A 20569-nucleotide genomic window follows, 5' to 3' on the forward strand; every position below is an offset into this window, starting at 1 on the left:
CAGCCTGGCTGCACGATAATTAAAGATAAAATATAATAAATTATATTATTGCGTAAGCCCAAGAATATCCATTTCAGGGGTCCCACGCACGCACTTACCTTTCCCGTCCCTTTCGGCATCTACTAAAATAATATTAAATTATTTTCTTCCTTTTTGTGCAAGTCTTACTTATCGTTTCTTACTAATATAAGCTACCCCACTGCATGATTTAACTCTCCGTGAAATGGTAATTTTGGGAGAGTGTCAATTTATTTATAACTATCTTGTCAGGAGTTTTACAGACCTCTTGCGGTATGCATGAGCAGGGTTAAAAAGCGCCGCCGTTCTTAACCCCCTGTTAGACGGTAAATGAAGAGTGAAAAATATTAAAAAACGAAAAATCTGAACAACTTGTTCATCAGCTTTTGTGCATATATGAGCTGAAAAAAGATCCAGTTTTTTATGGCGGGTACAAACGTTTAGATCGTTTTCAGGCAATTAAATGCACGAATGCTGCTTGGATTCCACCGCAGATTAATCAATTTGTTCTATTTGTCAAAATCGTAGAAAGATCTTTCAATTTGAGCTTGATATGGTGAAATTCAACCCAGACTTTGTCATTCTCGTAATGTATGCTGAAATTTCTGTGCATTTCTGACGTATCCGTCTCATCGTATATCCTGCAAAGCTTCTCGCACAAATCGTGTGGATTCGTGAAATTGGACCCTGATTTTGTGTTTTTCAGGGGTGCTCGAATTTCGGTCTGGATATGTCTTTATTGTCTGTCCTCGGGAATTCTGCATAAAAATCCTTTAAATTGACTTAGATTTTCTACATATTTGCAAAATTCTACACAGATACTGTGAAATTTTGCCTAGATTTCCATTGAAGGCTGGAGTTTTCCACGGTCCATGAAGATTTTCATCTCTTTGTAAATAATTCCAAACGTTTACTGACTTCCGTAGCAATACCTGCACAAAAACCGTCTTTTATCCCTTAAGTTTAGTCTAAAGAGATCCTGTACTATAGTACCATAGGGTTTTAACAAGTTGCATTAAGATCTGTCTATAAGCTGTATAAAGTTCTGCCTTAAATTGTCTCTAATTCTCCTGTTGTGTATAATTCGCGAAGATTTCTTTCTCTTTTTAGATTTCCGAAGTCTGAAAGGGTCACGTGTTCGACTTCCGTAGGTAAATAAATATTCTGTATTCTTTTCCGTTATGGCGGCTTTGCAGAGTCCTGTGATATGTCCGTCCGTATGCGTAAAGCAGGAGATGAATGTTTCAGCGATGCCTCCGAGAATAAGTTCTTTGAAGAACAGGTTCTGGGGATCCGTTAAACAGGATAGCTGCAGGACTGGGATTTTTAAGGCCAATTTCGTGAAATTGGCGTCTCATAAAGGATTTGTGCAAGTTCAGTGTAGGTCCAGTATGCCTTCTAATGACGGAAGCGGGAGCATGGCGGAGAATTTCAGTGAAAAAGATGAAGATTATATCAATTCTAGCGTTATTGAAGCAGGTTGGTTTTTCGTCTTTTGAATCCATTTTACGATTTGCTTGTTAATGCGATTTTAGGTGGTTTCGATTATTTTGTTATCAATTTTTTTCAGAGATTCCGTCTCCTTAATTTAGAGTTAATATATCTCTGAAAAAGATGTGAAATAATGACATTTTATTGAGTACCTGCGACGGATTTCTGTATATTGAAACTTTTGAATAAGTTTAAGTGGAGGTAATAATTCGAAAAACTAGAAGTAAACTGTCGGTTAAGTACAGGGAAAAAGGATATCGAGACGGATATTGTTAATTACTTTCTAAGCTAGGAATTTTGGCCGGAGATAATGATGAGAAGTTAGGGGAGTAAAGTGGTGGTTCCATGAGGCTGCTTGCACAGATGGCTTTGAGGTAAATTCTGAATTAAAAACAAAGGATTATGTGGAATATCATAATGGTGGAGCTGCTGGTTTGGGTATTTAAGTCAAGGTGTGAAAAATCAGTGAAAATGGAGGGAGGCTCAGGGTTGGTGGGGATGGAGGTGGTGAGATAGGGTGTATGGGAGAGGAGGGGATGCTGAAAGTATGCGGCTGCTGTATAACAAAGAATGCATTTAGGCACATGCGTTTTTTTCTCTTAGTTTTCCCAACATCTGCTTCCAAATTTCATCACAATTTTTTTTAATTAACACAAATAAAGATGCATATCTGCAATAATTAAGTAGAAAAATGAAAAAATTATAGAACCACAAGATTCATAAGAGACACCGTAAATTTGGGAAATGATCGTAAGCAAAATAAGCTGCACAGCTACATGGGATCTTGCCTCAGGCGTTGCCAAAAAAAAAGGAGTAATAGTAACAGTCTTTAGTGCCTGTATCTCATACACACACGCACACACAAAAGTATTGGTATTGCTGATGTTTTTGTGAGCTGGGATTTTTTTTTGGGAATAGTAATGTGAAAATTTGGAGTATTAAAGCCCCTGACCGTAACTGTATTTCTTTCGTTTTTTTGGGGGTTTTCTTTGGCTAAGATAGGGTTTTTCCTTTGAGATAAATAAGTCAGGCAAACAAGTTAATAAATTCCGGTGATTTTCTGAATTTCTGGAATAAGAGGTGGGTAGGCGAGTCAGCATGAGGTTTTGGGTTTGAATATCTTTTTCTCGGGTGTGAAATCTTTTTTTGGATCTTGGAATAGCACGGGGATGGCAAAAAATACTTTGGATATTAAGGATGGTGGGACTACTATCAAAATAATATTAAAAAATAATAGTTAAAATTTAAAATAAATTATTGGCTGGAAGCGAAAAAATAAGCTGAAGTTTAAATAATATCTATTATGTGTTTTTGTTTGTGGAATTCAATTGGTTCAACAATCCATTTGAATATCATAATTACATGATATCTTTTTAAATTGTAGTCACATCAGCGAAAGTCTCAAGGTACAAGAGAGTTAAAGCAATCACATTTGCTTTTCTTGGTCCACATCAATCTATTAGAGCATCCTCAATCTCTACATAGCAACATTATACCAGGCTTTGCTTGTAGTCAAGTGTCCTGTGACCAGTGAGACCCCATACATTGTGTACAGTAGCAATCTTAGCCACTTAAAGGGATCAATGGAGCTTTCCTTTTGATTCTTGTTATTAAGTAAACCTAAGCCACCACCTAATTGATCAGTTAAGCTTTCCTTTGGACTATTCATTTTCTATTGGGCTTTAATGAGGCCATTTTTTATTTCATTTTTGTCAAGGAGAACAACTTGCCATGTTTTTCAAAATGCCACATTTGATTCAATGCATATGCAACCATCTGCCGATGAGTATTCAATTTCTCCCACTTGGTCTCTCATGAATGTGGAATGCTGTTTGGTCAAGCTTGCTATCAATGAACTCATATATCACCCCCAAAGCTAGGATTGTCAAAAAACTTAAATATGATGAAGCAGAAAACAAATCCTACAAAAGATATGATGCATCTCACCCTTGACCAAAATGCACCATTGACCTTAAGTTACAAGGGCGTTTTGCAACTTAAGCATCCTCTTTAGTAGAATGGCGTATGAGGAAAGTTTGCTGATGGTTAGTTTGAGATATTCCTATACTTGAAAAGGTACCGTAGTTGCAAATATGTCACGTCTGCCACTGACTTTTTGACTAATTTGATTTCGCCAATATTCTTGAGTGGGTTATTTACTAAATGCATATATCAAGGGGTCATGTAGGTGGACTAAATCAGTTTGTAAGCTGCTATATAAGCATTTGTTGCATCAGTAACCATGTGTGTTATGCTTAACATTTGCAATTCCTCTGCATCTGTCACAAACATTTTGACTCGCTTGATTTTGCCTGTGTTCTTGAGTGTATAATTTGTGCAGTGCATGTAACAAGGGGTACACTAGACGAGCTTTTAGGCCGACTAGTTTGCATGCTGCCCTGTAAGCATATGTTGTGTCAATAACTATTTGTATCAAACTCTTCAAAGGAATCTCTTAGGCGTTAGGGTCTAAACTAAATATCAACATCCTCACATTTTTGTCAGCACTGAACTGCTCCAAGGGAGTAATATTCTCTCCTATATATGACTATAATCTTGATGAATGTGTGGTATTTAACGTTCATCTGCTCATCCATTATCGTATTGTAGCCATGTGATAGCAATTTGGTCTTAATGTCCTCTATAAATAGTTTAACCTTGGAATAACTTATATTCATGTGGCCCTCAAATTGTCCTTGCTAAGAGGCACACAAAGGGAATATGGAAAGGATTACCTTGACTTCCAGCTTTGCCTACATTAACCATATCACCCTTATAGTCAAGAGATCAAGCATTATGGCATTAGATAAAAACAATTGGCTATTTGCCTGATATGCTTCATGTCTAGTTAGTACATGAAACATATTTGTATCAGCTGCCGGCCCTACATTTCCCCTTGTTCTGTCGCTTAAAATGTCAGAATTACAGGCATTTAATCTCCATATGTAGAATTCTGAAGAAAGTAGAATCTCTCTATGCAAGTTAGATTTTTCCAAAAAAGCCAGCCCTCATGATGCTTTATTTCCAACTGTGTGGGTAGATGTTAGATGTCCAATGCTTAGTACTCTTTGATTTAATTGCCTTGTTAGTAGTAAGCAGCACTATAAATGGAAAGAAAAGGCTTTTCTTGTCAAAGGGACCATTGGCATATGATGCTGACATATTGGAATGCACTCTCAATCAAACTACTTTTCAGGTGCCCAGCTGCATCATTGTTGCCCTCACATTTTCCTCTTGCATCGTTGAAATTAAGGTTGCTCGTTACTTAAGCAATCTCATCTCGAGCATAAAATCAAGTAGTACAAAAATCAATAATATGTATTCAATACCAACAAATTCTTTAATGCTTTCTAGCAAATTTTAAGTGCAAAGAAGTAGAGTTTAAAATCTGTTCAGTGTATTATAAGTGCCAAAAGAAACAGATATTAAAGGTACTAGTGGTGCATAAAGCAATGTTTTAATGCAATGTTGATATTTGACCAATTTCAATCATAGCATTGTTGATGCGAGTTTTGTATCACTTACATAACATATTAGCAATTGAACATTTGATACAGAGTATCAAACATACAATTCCTCTCTTGAAAAGTTATTGCTCATGGGACATGAGTATAACTCCAATGTTCCTTACACTGTTGGATACTTGCTCAGTTTTATCAATGTGATTTGTTGATAATCACGTAGGCGGCCTTACGCTATTCTTTCGAGGATGACTTGGACTTTAGTGGGATGAATGTGATGGTGGCTCGGTTTGTGAAATGTGCAGGTGGCAGATAATGTTGATGTAGTGATGATGGAGGGTGTGTTTGCCGATGATGATGTTGATGGAAAGAGGTGGTGGTGGAAGGTGATTGGATGTATTCTAATACTTGACCTACTCTAACTTCCTTCTCTAAACTTCGACTACCTAGCTACTCACTATTCTACTCCTACTTCTATGAATGAAAGGTTAGCAAATGGACGGGGATCGAACCTAATGAGAGCTGACCAGCAACCTCACTTCCAGAGGTGCAATGATTCAAAGGAATAATAAACTAGTTTCCCACACAAGGCTTCCCAACCAGCCGCTAGGATGCTAGTGGTCTAGTATTGATCCCTATCAAACATTTACCAATGCTACCATACAACTATCCATCTTCTTCATTCTCACTTAAACAACTTAAAATAAAATTTGCTTCAACAACTTGAAAGGAAATCTAAGTAAGTGGAAGTAGAAAACATGCAATAATACCCAATGTTCTTAATCAACATGCAAATCGCAACAATGAAAAAGAGAGCAATTTTGGTATTATCTTCGCAACAATTTCTCCAACACTTTACAAATGAGAACAAATGGCCTTTTATAGGGGCCAAAAATACAACGGACGGTGGAGATCAAAAAAGATTAATGATCCAGATTGGATCCTCAAAACCCTAATTAGGGTTGCCACCCCATCGGCCAATGAGAAGCTGCCACCTCATCAATGGACCAATGAAAAAAGTCCAAAAAGTGGCAACCAATGAGAAGGCACCAAAATGGTGGCCAATCAAAAATAGACACTTGTCCTATTCTAGAAGAAAGAGGAATTTGCCACTTAGGCTTACATCAAATGATCTTCTAATATAAGTCTTCCCTTTTCTTTCATTTTCTTAGCTAGGGCAATGAACTTAGCTAGCCTTTCATTAACTTCTTCCATAGGAGGACAAGGTGTGTGCTTCGCCCTAAGTTCTGCTGACTTCGCCATGCTGCTCGCTGCTTGTAGTATCCTTTCGTGATCCTTCTCATATTCCTTCGCAAATCCGATAAAAGCATTGAGAGAGGAAAGGGTGCCCAAATGCTTTTTCTTGATAGCAACCTTTCCCAACTCATCCAACCTCAATCCAAAATCTGTCTTGTTGACATCCTCTTCTCTGATATCCTCAAAATCAAGTGCCACCCCAACGTTGCTCATCATGGTTGAAATGGAAGTGTTGACGCTTGGGTTGTGCCGTGCAATCTCATTATGTATTTTTTCAAGTGTTCTAAATTTGGTAGTCAATACAACAAACCAAGATTCAACTATACTCAATCCTCTCCCATCAACCAACCTGGCCCTTTGCAAATATGCCTCTGTAGCCCAATGAACGCCTGTAGCCTAGGAATAGCCAAATCTCTGATGGGAAGGAAATCTTTCCACTCCTCTTTGAATAATCTGAACTTCTCTAACGACCACTAATGACTAGAATGTCAAGATGAAGGAAGGCAAGAAATTTCGCCCATCCTGGATTGTATCATGGATCCAATCCCTAATTTCATGTAGCTGAGCTGATATCTCTTCTGAATTGCTCCTGCTATCTTGAGGAAGGGCTGCCTGGTGCAATTGTTGGATGGGCTGGCAATCTCTCCAATATTTGTTCTCGGCCTCCAACTTTTCTATTCTTTCATTTGCCTTCCTCAACCTTTCTCTGATTGATGCTATACACCTTTCTCTGATTGATGCTATACCTTCTTAGACCTCCTCACACTCCATATCATCAGTATTCCTTCCCAAGTTATGTTCTACTATCTCATATTCCTGGGCCACAATCTCATCCACTGCCTTGTTGACTGTTGGAATAGCAATCTGAACCTTTCGGTGATCATCACTGTCGCTCCTGATTACCCTTGCCACTGTTTTTGCCATTTGTTTTTGGTTCTCACTATCACCCTTTTCCATTAACCCTTGGATGTCCTCAACTATATGGGCCATTACCACATCGCCTCTTGGCATAAGCATTTGCCTTAACCACAGTGGTGCAGTGCATCTCCCTAAATCTGGATTTGGTTTGACTAACAAAGCATCATGATGGGGCCACAACCCAAGAACCCAAAATGGACACAACAAAAAGGGAAAATTATATTAACTGAGAAAATAAGCTAATACAAACAGTACAGGAAAATAAACTTCGAAAACCTGCCCTAAGGGCTTACAATAGCATAAATCTGGAGATAATTTCTCCTTTCAGTACCTCCTCTCAAACTCCACTCCGAACTGCCTTTTACAATGCCCGAAATCTCCTTAAATAGACCCCGAAGGGTTAAGGACTAGGAGTACATTCTAGAAAGTGCTAGTAGGCATCCACCGACCAAATAGAAGGTTCCAGAAGCTGCGTTAGAAGTCGGTGCAAATCTAGAAAAATTCAGAAACGGTAACCGAACTTCCGGGAGGCACAACTTTTGAACCGTAGCTCCGATTGACGAACCGTTTACATTTTCGGAAAGCTCTCGAAGTGATCTATAGCCTTATGGACAAGCTTCGCTCGTCCCCCATTTTTCGGCCCTTTTCGAGGTCATTTAATGCCCTTAACCTGACTTTGAAGCATTCTTAGGAGGTCTCTAAAACCCGAAAAACTGCAATAACTTTCAAACCGTGGGGCCTTTTGACCTGTTTTTTTTCTGGAATGCTCTAAATCACGATTACATTCATCTGGCCAATTCACACCTTCTAGGTCACCAAAATGATGGCCAAATTGCATGCTCCTATTTTTTCGGGATTTTCTAGCACACTGATAGTTGAACTGTGAGAGTTGGAACCTTTATTTCACCCAAATGGGTATCCAAAAATGAAAAGACATGAAACAAAAACTAAGTCTAAGTACATTTTTTTGGGTGACACAGGATTGCCCTTATACCTCTGGATGCTTCTGCATCACATCACCAACAGCCTCGGGTGCCTGACTTATTGCCTCGCTGTCGATTGGTCCATCTTCTTCTCTACTAGTTTCTACCATATCATTTCCTTGTTGGTTCTCCGAGAGAGGGGAGTACTCGATGCTTTCACTATAGCCACTTGATTCCGAATCAGAGCTCACATCCACCGTGGCCCTTTTATCACTTGAATTGACCTCTTGGCTTCTAGCCTCAATTATACTCTCTCTTGATGGCGCTGCGTGCTGTCTCTTAGCTGGAGGCTCTGGATGTTCTTTGCCCTTCTGTACCTCCCAAAATTTCTTCTTGCTATTTCTAACCATTTCTTGTTGCTGGCCACTTCCTTCATTCCTCTGTCCGACCAATTTTGCTTGTCTCTCCTTTGGCCTCATCATCTAATAGGTAAGGGGGATCTTTTGCCTTTGCAGCTTCCTTAGTCTTTATTTATACCACAACTCAGTATCTAAATCCACTGCCCTTGCGACTGCCTCCAAGGAAGGATCCTAATGGTCATCCCAATACACTGGATTCAATTCTGTTCCTTCTACTGTATCATAGTCTTCTCTCAGCACATTTCCATCATCCTCCAGTTGATCCAGAATATCAAGGCCTCTCCATTTGATAGCCCTCATCATATTCACCGATAGCCTTGAGAAAGCTAGCTTTCTCACATGAAAGTCATCTTTGGCGTTGGCCCAAAAATCTTCTATGGTGGGAACATGCTTGAATTCATTTCCATGAGATATCTTGATAAGACCCTTAGGATCAAACCCTTGCTTTGCTCTGTACCATCCTAGATGATACCATTCCAATTCTTTCTTTGTAGCTTCAAAGGAGGCCCGATTTGGGCAACTATCATTGCCAATTATGATTGAGAATGTAACGCCTGTTTTCCCTTCATTTCTCATCATTCTATCATAGTGCTCAAGTTGCCTAGCCAATTCCATTAAAACTACCTTGCCGGGTGGGTATCTTGGAAGCCTCTTAGGACAAACTACACTTCTTGCCACTCTAATGTATGTAAATTGAGGAAATTGGATGAACCAACTCCCATACTTCTTAATTCTTGCTTCTGCTTCTGGTGAAAGTCTCTTAGCAGGTGTCCTTTGTAATACCCTTACTGTCTTCATGGCGAATGCATCACAAAATATCTTGTAATCCTTGTTATTGTGCAAATGGAGCTGTGGATAGCATTCATGTACCAAACATTGCCCTAGTCCACTACCAACTTCTCCTAAGGCCTTAAGTCCCAGACTCTTGTACAATCTAGCAATTAGGTAGAACATATAGGAGCCCATGTAGAATTGCCTTTGGTTTTGCATGGTTCTGAGTTGCAATTCTAAGTTCTTGCTTATGATTTTAGCCCAATCAAACCTTCTTTTCACTTTTTTCAATCTCATCAATGAAGAAGTATATCTAGTTTTCAAATTGCATCCCTTGAGCTAGGCCCATGATTTGGCTGAGAAGAACAACGAGATCACCATATTCTGGTTTGAAATTTGCCATTGTGAACCTTGTTGATCTGCTAACACCTTTCTTTCCCTTGTGAATCCAATTTTGCTTTAGGTGCATGAAATAGGCCTCTTGGTTATCTTGAAATGATTTGGTTGCCTGATCCATCATCACAACCGTCATGCCTTTGTACTGGGGAATGTTAAATGTTTCTTCGATTGCTTGTTCGCCAATGCTAGCAAACACTCTCTTCCCTTCACAAAAAATGATGGATTTACTGTTTAGATCAAATTTGGATGCACAGTCTATGAACAAGTCTGGACACGACAATGTAGGAGGAAAAGCTACTATATGTACAATTCCACTTTTGTATATCCTCTTTCCCAAAGGGGATTGTCCTTCCTTCAGTCTTTTCTTCATCCGTATAATGTCCACTGTACCGATATTGGTGTTAGTTATTCTCTTCATTTTCGAGAAGAAGGGCCTTTTGGGCATCATATCCTCTTTGTTTTTCTTAGTGTTTATCCGCTTGGGATTCTTACTTGCACTAACATCCTCCATGCTCATTGCCCTATTACAGGATGGTAGAGTGGTGGACTAGAAGGCAAGTAGAACCAAGGGAAGCAATCCTAAGACTAGAACGAAAGAAGGATGTTAGATTAAGGACCCCTTGCAACGCTAGATGATGAAAATTCACCTTAACCAATAATTTTACAGCGATTTTTCGGAATTAGGACTTGACCATAAGAACTTCAAATCCTTTGCAAATCAGAAATTTAAACATCTAATGCTATCCTCCACTTATTCCCAAAGCAAAAATCAGACTTTCTCATGTATCTTCTTTCCCAACAAAAATCGCCTAAGTCTGGTATGAAAAAATCAGACCCTTACACAAATCGCTCATGGCATGCAAATCAAGTCTCTTAGCAAAAAGCGCCAAAAAATAGAAGAAATCTACCCTATTGCAAAGTCATCAAATGATGAGAAATCAGTCCCAAGAGGAAAATCGCCAAGGAATGGAGAAAATCTGCCTTGAAATTAAATCGCCAATCACCAAAATCTGCTCCCAAGGAAATTCGCCTAAGCATGGAGAGGAAGAAATGAAATATGAGGAAGAAATGGGAGAGAGGCCTCCTCTTATACCCAACTTCCCTCTCCCTTTAAGCCAGCCGACTTGGTCTTGGAGAAGAGAAAAAATAAAATTAAAACAAAATTAAGGCCCACAATTAAATACTTAGCTTAAAATTTAATTTTGCTAAAAGGGAAATTGCACTTTTAAATTGCCATTTAGCTCCAAATTGTAAAAAAGAAATTAAATGATGCCTTGGAGATGTTTAATATTTCCATTTAATGAGGATTTAGTAATTAATACGTCATTAAAATTGAATTTTGGCTAACCAAAGGCCATTTTTCAATATTAAATTACTAATTTCATTAAAAACTAAAAGTTTTCAAGGCAATTTAAATCTATTTAAAGCCAAATTTTTGCAATTTTTCTCCAAATTGATTTTGCTATGCCAATTAGAAATTTTTGACAAAAATAAAATAAAATTGCTCCTAGCGCCAAAAATTGACTTTTGCAATTTAGCCCCATTTCTACAAAATTAAAATTTTCACCAAAGAAAAATTTGAGATTTTCCAAAACTTAAGTCTAACAAAATTTTTTCTTTTGAAAGATTATTCAAATTTACACAATTATATCCAGATTTTCAAAAGAAAACGTTGAAGTACAAATTTACAATTTTATCCTGCCAAAAATTGCTCGTTTAAATTTTGTCCGGCCTAAGGATGAAATTGGTGGCTCTGGAAAATCAAGTGAAGCGGGGTGAAAATAAGCTAAGCCTCCCCACATTTGGTCCGAAGGTGCCAAGGCTCAAAATTTTCAAAACTCAGAAAATTCTGGACAACCCAAAAAATTCCCGAGGCAACTAAAAAAAAGGGGGTTCCCAAAGAATTTGGGGCGATGGTGTGAGAACCTGACAACAAGCGTATTATTGATTTCACTCATAGCAGCTAGCAATTGTTATTTGTACAATATAATATAAACAAATTGAAATGAAAAACAAAAGAAAACTTGTTACAAATGGTGAATACCATATAATTGTACAAAATATTAAAAATGAATCGATTGATTCTTTCAATACTTGTCTCCTCTTCTGTCTTCCTTTTCAGATTCCCTCCTTGCTTGTCCAAATAAATTGACAAGATGACAAGTGCAAACAGTGAAATCATAAATCTTTAGGTTATGGAGCCTTGTACGACTGTCGCCTTCACAAAAGTTTTAATTTTCTTTCTCTGCCTTGATGGGCATTGTATGGCATCAAGTCTATTAGGTATTGTGGATGATAAACCATCTACAAACAGTAGTTCAGAAAGGAGCATACCAGCCTTAAGAATTAGCACCAAAGTAGGGGGATTGTCAAATTTAGGATGTTCTTTTCAGTTTCTGTGCAGTGCTGCATTCGTGGAGGGGGATACATTTTGGTAGCCGCAGTGATGCATTCCTGGATGAGGGGGCATCTTATTAGGCTCAAAGATGCATCCCTAGGGTACATTGGGGAGTTTGGTAAGAGATGTCGAATACTAACATTGTATATTGTGCCTATAATTGATTTTTTTTTAATTGGTGAATTTGCCTTGTAGGTTAACCTTCATGGTTGAGAAGTATCCCTATTGTCAATTGACTCTGAACTTGAATTTAACCTTGTTCGTTGGGTATCTCACATGTAGACTTGGATGTGCTCATGTACTTGATTCAACCTACAACTTTTGTTAGAGTAAATAATTAATTATTTATTAATTATTTATTCTATTATTTAAGCTTACTTAGGTAAATGCATTTATTTAATATTTTGTATTTAATGCATGTAGTGGTTAGTTGTTGACAACATGGAAGTTTGTTCCTTTCTAGCATGTTCCACCTTTTGTGGATGTATGCTTAGTTGTCACACTTATCTCCTAGCATCTTCTAGCTTGTTCTAGAAGATTCCTGGAGCTCTTTATATTCAGGCTCCCTCATTGTATCACATATCACTTCTCATTGTAAATACATTTTCTCTTGTGTTTGCATACTTGTGGTCTCTCATGTCCGTTTAGGGTTTTTCCCTTGCTCCATTCTCTTCCTCTCCTTGGCTTCTCTTTGACAGGTTTTTGCATGCAGGTGATCTTGGGCATCTTCGGAGTTGGCTTTCATCAACTCCAACAACTTTCATGTGGTAAATCATGTAAAATGTCTCCCATGAATATGAATATGGGCCTTCACTATGAAAGACCCAGTCAACTTGATTTCATTGTGTTTGACAAATTGTAAGGATAAACATTGGAACAGATCCCATGGAGAACATGGGGGTAGGCCTGGATCCTTAGGATGTTTACACCTGACCATACTGCAGTGTGCCCCCATGGTGACATAGGGGGTGCCCCAAGTGCACACCTTGACATAACTTGTTACTTACTCTTAAATCAAGGTGACCGTACGGACACAACAAGGTGTCCCGACACTAGGAATGGAACTTGGTTTTGTAGTATGAAATTCATTATCTTTCATAACTTGTTCCAACGTTATTGAGGGTGACAGATACGGTTTTTCCTTAGGAATAATAATGCAAAACATTGAGCAATAAATTGTGGATAAAGATGTGCCATAATAAAACTGTATTTTATTTGTATCTGGTGTTATTTAAATTTTAATTTTTGGTAAGCTAGTACTTCATTTATTTATTATGGAGGCAATAATTTCAAAGACTGAATCAATATATTTTTGGGATAAAGCGTGAAATATCAACACTGTATATTAGTGCTTGTAACTAATTTTTCTTATTTGAATATTTTTCTTATATAAATCTTTGTGCTAACATCAGATCTAGTACCGAAAATTATAGGTCCAATAATTTTAATGTGAAAACATTAAGGTTTTATAATTTTATTTAAATTGAGCTTTCGCTTTATTTTATTTTTTTCAAGTAGAAGATTGTGCTGAAGATTGTTTGAATAAAACTCTACAAAAGAATAAGAGTAGTAAAAAACTGCATTTTTGTTCCTTTTATTGTTTTTTCGTAATTTTGTATGTATTGATGGAAAATGCAGGTTTGATTATTATTATGCAAAAATAAAAAAATCTGAAATTGTAGATTCCTTTTTGTTATTTTTCTCTTTGTTTTGGAAAAGTTATTATTCATACCTATCATAATTGTAATTTTTACCCCTAACTTTCATGCCCCTTTGAGCTGTTCTTGGTTATTCATGCTATTGCATTTTTTTTTTTGGATCGGTAAGAGGCCGAAGCCAAGATTATGTGTTGTGATTAATTATTAATATTATTTATTAAGCACAAGTAGATTTGAACCCAAGACCTCTTTGATAAGAGGCTCACAATTTACCATTGTGTTGTAGGCTCTTGCCTGAAAGCTATTGCATTTTTGAGGTAATAATATTTGGTCAAATTATTTGTGGATTGTTGTAATATATTTGGTGCCTAACTAATTGTTTACAAAGATTTTTGACATGTGAAAATCAATGCTCGGTTGCCTTCGTTACAAATGAAATGATATCGCATAAGAGGTTTTTTTTGGGTGAATGTATGGGGTTTTCTTGGAGCCGATACTAAAAACGAATTTCATATTTAGAGTTTATTTTTGGGTGAACTTATGGGGTTTTCTTGGGAAAAATATTTGGCACAAGATATTGACTAATAAAAATGTAACGTGTGCCTTAAACTGATTAGCTAGAAAAATGTTGGCATTCAATTTTATGGCTTTGACCATAACAGCATGATTCTGAATGAGGGATTAACTTGGTAAACCTAAGTATAAATAGAGTTCAATTCCTTGGGAGAACTTGGGAAATATCAGAAAACTAAAAAATGCTGAAATATTAAAAATAATGTGTTCATTTTGTTTCATACCAATTAAAGTGTGCATAGATAGATTTAACTGTTAAATTACCGCTTCCTGAAACCCATGACTCCTTATTTGTTAGGCTCAACTTTAGCTTACAATTTATTCTTCTAATTTTTAATTAGAGGTACTACTTCGCAAGGCATGTTACGATTATAAATCTATAATTATATTTCAGGACATTTTTGTGACTTCATTGAAAAGGATGCTTGCTGAGTGTCAGACTTACAAACAAGTCTCAGAGTCAAAATCAAAAGGTTTTTAATCTGCCACGACACAAAATAAATTAAAAATAAAATCCGAATAGGGTTCTAGAGATGGCAAAAACCCAGTAAGGTTGAGAGGCAATGCTGTCAAGCATAAATTAATGCCTTTGATTGCATAGGAATCTTCATGACATGTGCCATTTTTTATAATCTCACTGCTCCAACTACGCTTTAAATGCTTAAAAAAATTCAGGTTCAAGGCTACAGGTAGTTGGAATTTATTAATGAGGATTAACAGATTCTCGAAAATGATGCTCATTTTTTCAATGAAAGTTTGAATTTTGAAATGCACTTGTTCTGGGAGGAAAATCCAAATCTATGGTGTAAAACAGAGGGAACATTATTTCAAAAACGTATTTTATGGCCAATGTGAAATAAATGATGGATCTTTGTTTCAAACATGTCTAAAAAATTGTCTCCTTTTAAATGGGCCGATTAGATCATCTATACTTTTGGTTTGTGATTAATTGTGATTTTATCCTGCACTCTGCTTCTAATTTTGCTTATGGTTTTTTTTAACATTTGCATCTGCAGCTGAGGTGAAAAATGGGTCAGATGGCTTCTCAATAATTATGAAAGATGGCAGGCATCTAAAGTGTGTATTCAACAATCCCAGTGCTGGTATTGTCACTGAATATGGTCCACAGTCCGCAATTGTACTTAAGATGGAGGATGGAAGTGATCTTCTTCTTCCTATACTTGTTGGTATGTATTCATCATGATTGTTTAGTTTGTTTAACAAAATTTCGACTTAATAAATATTGTTTCCTAAAAAATCATGCAATAATAGAATTTACCCTACCAAAATCTCTTGCACTCAGAATTCCAAAAGTGCGGCGATAGGTTTAAGTGGTTGAAAGACATTTTGTGATTTAATTTGGTCTCTTTTCATTTTCATAGTATTCTCTGAATTTATCTTTGTTCATTTTGTGTACGTTTTAGAGCATTCAGTGTATTGTTTGAGTGCTGCTTGAATTCTGCTTCCTGCTTATCATTTGAGTTTGGTTATAAGTCAGTGCCCAGCTAATCTGAAAACTGTCATCGTACTGTAGCATAAATAATAAATTTTAGTTTCCTTGTTCATTAAATTGAAGAATGCTAATGTTTTCATTTCTATGCATTTAAGGATTTTTTTCAAATTTATATGGACTTAATTTTACAGTTTTTGAATCATATTTTGTTAATGTTAATTCAATTTCATTTCCACTTTTAGGTATGCTTGTAGCCAATTGGTGACTTCCAAAGAGGATCACTTGATTACATTGATGGGTGGATTCACTTTTAGTGGTTCTATGATATTATAGAACCTTTCATTGAGAATTTAAACCCTTTGGCATGATTTTTCTCATTTTTTTATTATAAAGGGAACACCAGGTGCTATGTGCTGTCATTTTCTAAAGCCCTTTCCTGATTTCTCTGTTCTGATTTATTTGCTTACTAATACTGGCTAGTGGCTATAGCCTATCTATAATGAAATTATACATTGATACTGTTATCGACAAGTATTTTAATTCTTGGTAGGAAGTAGTGATCATTATCTGACCACCACAGGGCTAAATTGTGAAGCAAGTGAATGCTTCAAGTGATTTCGAGTGCAAGCTATTGTTTACAATAAATCCAGTTGATATGATGTAGTCCAGGCAAGTGACAATTCAACAATTCATGCACACACTGGATGAAAGCAAAAACAGCATTGCTTGCTTAAATTCCAAAGTTTGGCTGAGATAGGCTTACATAATTCATGAGCGAAAACAAGGACTTCTCCTTGTTTGGGAGCAATGTGTTGCAAATTAAGTCCCCAATCCTGGATCCTTCAGTCTACCCTCTATCTGGCGCATCTACTTGTCTTGTTTTGGTTCCCCCTCTTCTTTGTTGTAGCAGTCTGTTGAGACAATTGTCTTATTTTATTTATTTTAAACATTTGAAGATGCTTCCTTCTCAAGTACTCTTTTTTTTAATTATTAAGAGTTATATATTGGCTCATCAATATTCCTCATATACCCACCCCTCAAGTCCAAGTTGATGTTGGGTTAAAAATTTGCCCCTTGCCACAAGCAACATTGTAATGTATGAGAAGAGTTCTTCCATTGGATATTTTTTGGTATGAGATAAATTTTTCATCTCTCAAGTTGTAACCACAAAAACATAAAGTACATGGAGATACACACACACACACACACACACACACACACATTCTGAATCAATAATGTAAAGCAATGTATTGGCATGTGCAACATAAATAATGACAAGAAAAATATTTTCAGTGTATGCTATATAGTATATACAATATGATAGCAAATATATAAGCATCGTCACAATAAATGCTTGAAGATCAGTTCTGGGCTCTATCAAAGCCATCAATTTGATTTTTTTTATGGTCCTATGAGCCAGAGGCGAGAACACAAAAAGTCTACTGAAGTTTGTCACTTGCTTGGAATCTGAATTTTTAAAATCTCTCAGTGATGTCACAATAAGTCATCACACCATTAGATTTAAATTAATGCGTCCTGATTGACTTGCACAAGGCTCCAATGTTTGCTTCTAAACATTGAAGGTTTTAAAAAGTAACTTGGTAAATTCATTTTGAGAATGTAAATCATAAATAGAAAAGCTTATGTAATTAACATGGAGCAATCTGAAACTGAATTTAGATTTAAAAGTCAAATAGCAACATAAATTCAGATACTTGCGACTCATCAGTTGTCTGATAAGGAGCTGGGCTATATCCATCTTTAGAAGTTTTAGAGAAGCTTAGGAAATTTATTAATATTCATTTTTATCAGTCCTGTCAGACTTAACACATTAGTTTTAATATGATTTATTTTTGAAATTCCAAGGGAAGAAAATGGCTCATATTCAGCTTACAAAATATGCTTGCATGACTTTATCCTGAAAATTATGAGAAGTAAAATTTAAATGCCTGCAATAATTTTGTACCATGCATTTGCAGTGGTATCTTGAGACACATGTTTCATTTCACTGATCTCTCTAAGCAATCCTTGAGGTTAAATTCTCTGCAGCATGCCTTGGCATTTGGATTCTTGAGAATGTTTACCATTCTGTTTCCAAATTGTTGTAAAATGTGTTCTAAAATTGAATGTTTTACACACTTTAACTCTTTTACAACAGTCGAACATTCCGAAGGCTTATGACGTGTTTGATCAATTTGTAGTAGAATATCTTTAGGCAATTCCATTCTATGAATTAGTCGATTCCTTGCATCTGACTCCTAATTGGGATAAAGTATGGAGTTATATTGTGCAGGTGGGTGATGGACTGTGTGAGTTGATTATGTCTGGCTATGGTTCTGTGTAGAGAGTAGGGGATGTGCAATGGAATACTATGAAGAAGTTGAGCTTGTAATTTTGTTTGTCAATATATTGCCCAATTTATATTACCGTGAACTGAGTTTTGCTGAGTTTTGAGGAAATGGAAGGTCTTACCAGAATATTATGCTGCTTCATTTTCAGGAATGGATGACCTATAATGTGGCTCTTTTTAATAATTTTCTTGTAGGGAACTGATTGTTTATCTCATTCTGTTCTGCAGTAGAGTCATCATGTGTGATGTTGATGGCAGCATTGCGCGGTGTACATGTTGTGAGTTCTACAGTCGATAGAATTTTCTTGCTAGCTTTGGCTGATCTCATGTTTATAAAAGTATTTGTTTATAACTTAATAGAGATGAACTACCAATTTGCTGCAGGCTAGACCTACTGTATATCATATTCTGAAAGACATGATTGACAAGATGGGATACGAAGTAAGTAATGAGGAGCATCTAACTGCGAGGGCCATGCATTTCCTTTTTTCATATGCAGGATTACTATTGATTTCCTGCTGATATATCACTAAAAACGGCATGCCAGGTGAAGCTTGTTCGAGTAACACAGAGAGTGAACGAGGCCTACTTCGCACAATTATACTTGAATAAGGCATGTGCACAAACCATTGATCATCTCTTTGTAAAATTTATTATATTGATTTCAGGAACTACAAGTTTCTTTTTTTCCTTCTGATTTGATGTTCCTGAAAATGCCAGATAGGAGATGAAACACAACAAGTAAGCTTTGACCTTCGCCCTTCGGATGCCATTAATATTGCAGTACAATGCAAGGTATTAGTGACCCACTTAATCTTTTTTTTTATGATGATTCATAATGTAAGGTTGAAGTTGTCATCATATATAACTGCTTTTGTGTAAAGATTGCTGTATTTTATGGAATGTTCTGGTAGGTAGGTTCAAGAATCATCTAATGCACTCCATGGATATGCGATTACGTTATTCATGATGTACTTGAAGTGGTGTTTGCCAAAAAGTGACATGTTTTATCTGTTATCATTGTTATAACTGAATCTGTATATGAAGCCAGTATCATTTAATAGTTTGCCAATGCATATGTAGAGAAAAAATTCAAAAGTACAATGCAGGTTAGATCTATCTGCTGCTGACATTGTGTAATTATAATTACCAACAAAAAGTTGGAGAATGTGAGTATTAAATAATGCAGCAAAGTGATGAATTGTGGAACTACATATGAGTAATGGTCCCAATATATAAGGTCTGGGGGCAAAACAAAAGACGGTATACTGCATTGCCATGAACAATCATATGTGACAGAAAACCATTGTGTTTACTTCTTAACTCTTCCAGTTACAGAAGCAAGCGGAATTACAGATCCAGAGCAATTATGTATTTACATCAACAAACAAAACATGCCATTCTTGTTCTTTATTGCTCAATGATATGCAGTGATTATGATATTCATGTCAGATTACCAGCTGATACTTCATGTTTATGTGCAAGTGAAGGTAATTTCCACTTTCCTTGAGTAGTAAAATTTCTGGTATGGTACAAACGAAGCTTTTTTCAATTTATCCTTCGAATTGGCTGAAGCAGTGTCACTTTGTGACCAGAAAACGAATATAAGATGTTTTAGTGGGAAAGGGGCATCTAAAAAATACATTTTAGGGACCTTTAAAGTCTCTATAAAGAAAAGAAGCGAAACTTGTTAGAACACATTTTCTTATTGATAAAAGAAATTAAAACATCTTGTCTGTCTGATATTTTTTATTAACCTTATAAAATGTCAAGATACAAGAATTAAGGTATTCATCTCATGTAAAAGATCAATATGAAAGTTCTAATATAATGCTTCATCATTGCATGAAATACTAAGGCATTTAGTTTGTATCGTAATATCCTGCATTGAGATTTTCCTTTTGTACTACTAATCCTCAAGGATCAAGAAACTTTTGAGTACTTCAGTGAAATAAAATCTGCAGAAGATCAGCAACAAAAATTTTCAGGGTCAGATCAAATCTGTACAGTTTTGGATCTGCACCTGCAGTATTGTCCCCGACTGTGACCAAATAGAATATAAATGAACAGGCATTGTTTCAATGCTTGTTCAAAGATAATATTTCTGAGAGGGATGTTCTTACACTACATTACTAATTTTTTAATGTCAGGTAAACAGTTTAAGCTTATCAGTGATGCTGGCATGGCATGCCTTCTGGTACCACGTGAAACGCTTTTGACTTGGAGCTATGAACTGTTTAGGTCACACATGAGGGACCTCATTTCCAAATATCAATATTGGGTCTCAAACTCATGAGCATATTGGGTCAGTATAAGTCGACCACCACCATTTAACCAACACACTATGGGATGAATTCCAACACTTCCTCTCGACTCAAATATAGGAGAGTAGGGATGTTTTCAAGAATGTGAGGTGAGATCGATTACTGTATTGTTCAATCAGATGCTCATATTTATTTAGAGACTTGACATAGTGGTTA

The 20569-nt window shown here is 36.4% G+C and overlaps 1 protein-coding gene across 1 annotated transcript in view; it reads left to right on the forward strand.

Annotated features, from left to right (window-relative positions):
* The first annotated feature begins 441 nt into the window (after positions 1-441).
* LOC149559830 (Wound-responsive family protein) overlaps positions 442-20569 on the forward strand; it is a 40131-nt gene continuing 20003 nt past the window's right edge. Inside the window, exons 1-6 of the mRNA XM_089824324.1 lie at positions 442-1497; positions 15303-15473; positions 18318-18367; positions 18474-18530; positions 18637-18702; positions 18810-18884. Of these exons, the coding sequence (XP_089680450.1) occupies positions 1200-1497; positions 15303-15473; positions 18318-18367; positions 18474-18530; positions 18637-18702; positions 18810-18884 (717 nt within the window). The 5' untranslated portion in view covers positions 442-1199. The remainder of the gene's footprint in view (positions 1498-15302; positions 15474-18317; positions 18368-18473; positions 18531-18636; positions 18703-18809; positions 18885-20569) is intronic.

Source organism: Cupressus sempervirens, chromosome 4 (assembly GCF_028749045.1).
Source record: "Cupressus sempervirens isolate cs-2001-9-10 chromosome 4, ASM2874904v1, whole genome shotgun sequence".
In the NCBI taxonomy this organism is placed as follows: Eukaryota; Viridiplantae; Streptophyta; class Pinopsida; order Cupressales; family Cupressaceae; genus Cupressus; species Cupressus sempervirens.